This window comes from Bos javanicus, chromosome 15 (assembly GCF_032452875.1).
Source record: "Bos javanicus breed banteng chromosome 15, ARS-OSU_banteng_1.0, whole genome shotgun sequence".
Classification (NCBI taxonomy): domain Eukaryota; kingdom Metazoa; phylum Chordata; class Mammalia; order Artiodactyla; family Bovidae; genus Bos; species Bos javanicus.
The window spans coordinates 42,463,775-42,470,189 of record NC_083882.1 but is presented as its reverse complement, the minus strand read 5'-3'; the positions used below and the strand labels follow the sequence as shown (position 1 = coordinate 42,470,189).

Genomic DNA, 6,415 nt, shown 5'->3' with positions numbered 1-6,415 from the left:
GAAATCTTACCAGTCCATCCCCAGAACCCAGAGTCTCGGCCGCTCGGGGTGGCGGCGGGGAGGGGGCGCTGGCGAGCCCCCTCCTCTCAGTAGTGCTCTGTGCCCTGCCCGTGAGGCTCCGCGGGAGTCTGGGGTCGCGGCCAGGTCAGGCACCAAGCCGGCACGGGGTGCGGTCCACTCGAGGCCACAGCTCCCGAGGTCTGGGGTTCGGGTCATCCACGTGGTACCCCGCGCTGGCTCTTGCAGTTCTGTGCCAGACCTTACACTCTGGGCTGCATGGGTCCTAGGTAAGGAAGGACCCCAAGAGGTTGTACCGGCTCTGCTTCGTCCCGGCTTAAGGTCTGAACGCTGTACCCAGAGAATCAGTACCGGGGCAGTTCCTGCATCAGTCTCCTGGAGCTCATCTCTAAAACTTTCTAGGCATGAGGGATACCCCTCTCGCCAACCTGCAAACCCCACACTCACGGACAAGCAATGCGCGCGCCCGATTATAGAGCGCGCGCCCAAGGGAAGGGAGGGAGGGAGTGCAGGCCGCCTAGGCCCCGCCCCCTGCGCTCTTATAAAGCAGAGAAACGCGAGCCGGCCACTCAGTGGTTTCTTGGTGACACTAGGCGAAACAGCTCGAACCTTCTCACTTTTGGCTTCTCACTGCAGCTTCGACGTCGGGGTTTTGCCACTGCCAGAACGCCGTCTCAGACTTAATACTCCAAAGAATTTTGGCAGATCACCCCCTCAGCAGGTATGCACCGCGGGCGGGGCGGGTTGAAGTTGTAGGGGCTTGCATAGAAGCGCTGAATGAGGGGTACAATCTACTTTGCAGGGTCCTCTGCTGGGTGCGTCCCACATCCCGAGCCCAGCTCGTGGACACAACTGGAACTCCAGAGACCCAGTCCCCTCTGCTCCGTCAGCCAAATTCTGAGAAGTTGAGTAGGGAACCTCTGGGAGCCTGGCGCTGGGCAGCGGCCTCCCCTGCAGGGCTTGTCACCCGCTTGGCGGGTGCAAATGCCGCTGGCGCCTCTCTGCGCCCCTGGGAGATAAGCGTCTGAGTCAGGCGGAGCGCAGGCTCACCCTGGCCGCGCCGGGGGCCCCCCGCTCGCCTCCTTGCCCCGCCCGGCGGTGCGGCAGGCCCACACACTCAAGCTCTGCTCTTTTTTCTCCTTCCCCAGGGTCTGCGCATCGCCGCCGGGATGAAGCTGGTTCCCGTCGCCCTCCTGTACCTGGGGTCGCTCGCCTTCCTAGGCGTGGACACGGCACGGCTCGACGTGGCGGCAGAGTTCCGAAAGAAGTGAGTGGCTGGCAGCGCCTTCCCCAGTCCTGGTACCTGCAACGCAAGGGAAACTGACCAATGGTCGCCGAGGGGTTAGAAATGAAGAGGAATGGGGATGGGCCAAGACCTCGCCAGGACGATTGCGAATGGAGTCTCTTTGTTTTTTAGATGGAATAAGTGGGCTCTAAGTCGTGGAAAAAGAGAACTTCGCGAGTCCAGTAGCTACCCCACCGGGCTCGCCGACGTGAAGGCCGGGCCTGTCCAGACTCTTATTCGGCCCCAGGATGTAAAGGGCGCCTCTCGAAGCCCTCAGGCCAGGTAACTATGCCAGGCGCTGTTGCGGATCCCTTCTCCTTTGCCCTAGCTCTGGGGATCATCAGGGCTGTATTGCAGTTGAGATGGAGATGGCAGTTTCCAGCTCCCTCCGGTCTTAGAATGGCTACTTTCCCGATGACTGGGACCAAAGACCTGCTTGGTGGTGGTGGTGGTGATGGTGGATGTGGTGGTGGTAGTGGGGGTCTCACATAGCCTTCCTTTCCCGTCTCCAGCAGTCCTGACGCAGCCCGCATCCGAGTCAAGCGCTACCGCCAGAGTTTGAACAACTTCCAGGGCCTGCGGAGCTTCGGTTGTCGCTTCGGGACGTGCACGGTGCAGAAGTTGGCGCATCAGATCTACCATTTCACGGACAAGGACAAGGACGGATCCGCCCCCAGGAGCAAGATCAGCCCCCAGGGCTACGGCCGTCGGCGCCGACGTTCACTGCCTGAGGCCGGCTTGGGTCGGACTCTATTACAGCCTCCAGAGCCAAAGCTGCGAGGGGCCCCGGACTCCCGGGTGCATCAAGTACTTGCCACCCTCAGGATTTAGGCGCCTGGGCAGCAGCGAACAGTCGCGCACGCATCTCGCCGGCACCTCTTCGGGCGGGAGGGCTTCCGCGAGCCGAGCCCCTCACTCAGCCTATGGGCCCGGGCTGAGAACAGCCCTGAGAGACCGAGAGTCCAGGAGGCACCGTCCGGCAGCCAGCGAGCACTGGCTTTGCAGGAACCCGTCCTCCTCGGAGGGGAGGCAGTGTTCTCTTCACTCTAATTGGGGCCAGGTGCAGTTTCTCCTCTCCGTGAGCCTGGCAGACGCTCACGGAGAGGAGAAACTGCGAAATAAATGCTGAGACCCTCAGGGGCAAGGGTCTGAGCCACTGCCGTGCCCGCCCACAAACTGATTCCTGATGGGGGTGTCACCCCACCGGGGTGCAAGCCTCACTATTACTTGAACTTTCCGAAACCTAGAGAGGAAAAGTGCAATGAGTGTTGTATATACAGAGATAATTATCAATATTTAAATTTGTTGTTGTCAAGATTTTTTTTGTAACTTCAAATATAGAGATATTTTTGTACGTTATATATTGTATTAAGGGCATTTTAAAGCAATTGTATTGTTCCCCTCCCCTCTATTTTAATAAGTGAATGTCTCAGCGAGATGCAACGTTGTTTGCTGCGTGGAATGTGAGAGTGTGTGCGTGAAAGAGATGAGTTGCCTCTTGAGGAAGAAGAAAACACCGTGTCTGTATAATCTATTTACATAAAGTGGGTGATTTAAGAAGTAGCAAATCAATAAACTGTCTCAATGCTGATTCATTCTTGGGTCACGAGTCTTGGGAGGGAGAGTGTCCCGGGTCTCGGTCTGCCCAGGAGCCTTGGGGTCCGGCCGCCTGGCGTAGGAAGGTTAGGACGGCTGCGCTGGCTGGTGCTGGCGGCTCTTCGCGCTGGCTAAGCTGCCGGAGTAACCCTCTACGGTGGGACGCGCAGAGCGCGTCTTGCTTGCCGGTTGGGGCTTCACGGAGATGTTCCAGGTCCCATCCTCGTGGGGCAGGGGGGCCGGGTAGAGTAGAGTGAGCCCTTAGTGGGGAGGTGAACTTGGACTCTCGATTGCGCAAGAGTCCCAGATTTTATGGAGTCGGTCACGGAACCCCGCGTGAAAGCGCCCCTCGGAGAGTTGGGGTGGTCTCCGAGGCTTTCCAGCTGAGGAGTTTCCCCCTGTCACAGCGGTGCTAAAGTGGTGCTTTTTTGACTCCAGCAAAAAGTGCGAGCTCCTCCGGGAAGTGCTCAGCCGGGCCAGTTAACCCCAGTTCTCTCCCGGCCCGGTGCCCCAGCGAGTCGGCGGGCTCATAAGCGATGCTTCGGCGCCCCCAGCCGGCCGCCTCCGACGTGCCAGAGAGCCGTCAGGAGGTACGTGCGGTTTAATAAGTCCTCCTACGTGGGAGTCAGCACACAGCCTTAATGAAAGAGGAAAGAAAAAAACAGTTCGCAGATGCCAACCAGGACCGCCCCCCCCCCAGACCTGTACCGTGGCTCCCTGTTCTGGGACCGTGACTCAGCGCCCACACGCTGCGCCGCGTGCAGCTGCTGACCGGAGGCGGGCCGGACGGACGTGCCGCCGGAACCGTGCGCCTGCGACGGCCTGAGACCTTCATTGTTCCGCCTCTCCTTGCCGCTCTCCTCTTCCTTCCTCCTTCCCAAGACTTTTTCCATTTTTTTTCTACACTTCTCTCCCTTCTTCCTTCCTCCCCTTTGCTTAAATTTATACCTAATCATCTTAGACGGTTGACCCCAGTTCTGGTGATACAAGCCCGACACTAAGCTCCAGTGAGTGACTAGAAGGGCAGGGGACATTGGAACAGTTCGGTCAGAAGAGGAGGATAGAAGGCACCCTACTCTTGATGTCCCTGTCCCACTGGTCTCAGTCAACATCCTGGAGACCCAGGATGGAGTCCTACTCCCTGCCTTTCCAGTTTAAAGCATGACTGAAACGGGGCTTCTGGGTGATCTCAGAAACCTTCCTGGTGAAGAAAATCTGACGGTGAGTTTGAATAATAAAAGTGTTTCCAGGGCAGCCTACCTTGTTTTTGTTTTTGCATCCATTGCATACCACAAGGTCCCTTCTGAGGGCCCAGAATGGTTCCTTTCAGAAAAAGCCTGAGTGAGGCTAAAAGAGAGCCAAGGTCTGGGGTCCAGAGACTGCCTGCTTCTGAAGCAGTTTCCAATTCAGAGAAAGTAGATCCTGGTGTGTGGAATGTCTTTGAAGACCATCTGAGGCCTCTGTTTTGAGCACCTGGCTGTTGAACCTGTAGTCTTCATATAGTTCATTGTCCTATTTGATCTTAATTTTATGAGGTTTGTTAGGATTCTAGGGGTTACAAATGCAGCAAGAGCCCATCCTGTCCTCAAGATCCTTCTAGTAAAATTCACTTACAGGGAGCTCTGTGCCAGGCACTGCACAAGGTGCAGGGGATGTATTGGAAGAGTAACTACAAAATCCAGTTTTGGAATTCCCATGCCAGTGAGTGGTTTTGAGTGGTCTGAAGGGGCTACAAAAACCAGAGAGTCACAAACACTTCAGGCTTGCAGACAGCAACTCGGGGTTAAATACTCACCCTTCTCCTTGAGCCAACGTTTGTCCCATAGCCACAGAGCCCTTCAGCCAAACCTCACCCTGGCAGAGTTTCAGCCAGCAGGCAAAGCTGCCAAAGGCAGGTTGGGCACTAGCTTAGGGCTGTTCTGAACAGGGAGCAGGCATTTGCCTTCTGCCCAGGGAGTCTTATGACTCCCTTCAGGGAATCCAAGGCAAGTGAAAGAGATGGTTCAGCTCTGAGATGAAGAGGCAGCTGCTCAGATGGAGTCCTTCCCAACTAAAAAAAAAAAAAAATCAGTGATTGGAGATGTGTCTGAAGAGACAAGAGACCTTCCTTAAACCAGTCCAGTACAAGTTCTGAATTGACTGAAGGTCATCATCAAACCGTGGAGACCTTCTCTGTGAACCATCCAACCTTCCTTCTGAATTTTTTTTTTCTTTTCCTAAGGTGTCAAAGCCTGTCAGGATAAAGCCTCTTGATTTCAAGAACACATCGTTTATCAACAGTGATGAGTCATTTGTGAGCTGATCCGACCTGTCGGCAGCTGAAGAGTAGCCACAGCTTTTATCTTTAGCTACTGTTGCTGGCTGTGGGAATGGTACCATCCATTTGTAATCAAACACAATGTACCAAGCAGTTTCTTCAAAAGCTGACACCTTGGCTGAACAGCTAAGGGTGGAAGGGAATGATGGGGAGGAATGGAAACCGATTTCTTTTTTTAGCACCTGCTTTGTATCTGACATTCTCCTTGCCACTTTAATCTCTTATCTCATTTAATTCTTACAGCAGCCTTGTGGAGTGGGTGTTATTATCTCTGTTCTGTCTGCGGATAAAGAGGCTGAACCTCAGAGATGTAAAGTAACTAAGCCAAGGTCACACAGTGAGTAATCAGGACTGGAGTTTGGATTTGCACTCAAGTGCTACAGGCTATTTTGATGCTATGAAGACATAGAGAGTAAAAAGGTGGGATAATTTTAACATTTGTATTCTCAAGCCAGATGTCCCCAAATGTCCTCTAATATGAGGATGGCTTGGGTAGGTGATTTCCACCTGTGGTTCTGAGAGATTTACATGAGGCTGGTAGGACTGGAAACCAGAACGGCTTCAGTGGTATGCTCAGTGAGTGCAAAATAAATAAATGAAGTGAGTTTTTAAATTCTTGGACCTGGTTTGAAGCAGGGATTATAAATCAGAAATAGTCTCTTTTTCCCCCCCTGAGCTAAGCTACTGACCTCTTTGGTTTTTGTTGCCAAATATAGTTAGAACATACACTGAAGACCTCAAGAGCTGGCTTCTGAGAGGAAGGCCTTCTGAGCTATTCCTGGCCAAACCCAGCCCCACACTGCAGGTCTTGAGTCGCCTGGAAGGACACCTGTGTCTACAAAGCTGCAAATAGAGTTTCCACCCTTAGGTGGAAGCTTTGTCTTTGGCAACAGCTGCCCAGGCCAGCTTTTCAGCTGACAAGAGTTCTGAGTGCTGCCCCTCCTTTCCCCAGCTGGAAAGCCAAGGGCCTTGTTAGCTTGGGTCCCACAGAGCTTTTTGACAAAGCCTGATTGGAGGCTTGGTCTTCATTTGCATGGGAAGAAGGGTGAGGCTAGATAGCTATTTGGTGGTCCCACTGGTCTCGTTCCAGAGTTATTTTGGAACATTCTGGAAAAATAATAAAATGACTGTGACCACACAGGCAGATGAATTTACTAGGTTATTGTACATCTATCAAAAACCAAGAAAGTAGTTCTGAG

The 6,415-nt window shown here is 53.8% G+C and overlaps 1 protein-coding gene across 3 annotated transcripts; it reads left to right on the top strand.

The window, feature by feature from the left end:
* The first annotated feature begins 578 nt into the window (after positions 1-578).
* ADM (adrenomedullin) lies at positions 579-2,898 on the top strand. 3 transcript variants are annotated; one of them, XM_061440824.1, is made up of 5 exons: positions 650-739; positions 821-922; positions 1,167-1,285; positions 1,436-1,585; positions 1,816-2,898. In XM_061440824.1, exons 3-5 carry the CDS (start codon positions 1,188-1,190, stop codon positions 2,132-2,134), a joined length of 567 nt encoding a protein of 188 aa, XP_061296808.1. In that variant the 5' UTR covers positions 650-739; positions 821-922; positions 1,167-1,187; the 3' UTR covers positions 2,135-2,898. The 3 variants fall into 3 exon arrangements, with proteins under 3 accessions (XP_061296807.1, XP_061296806.1, XP_061296808.1); XM_061440823.1 differs by lacking the exon at positions 821-922 and having other exon boundaries at positions 579-739; positions 1,819-2,898; XM_061440822.1 differs by lacking the exon at positions 821-922 and having other exon boundaries at positions 579-739.
* Positions 2,899-6,415: the final 3,517 nt, after the last annotated feature.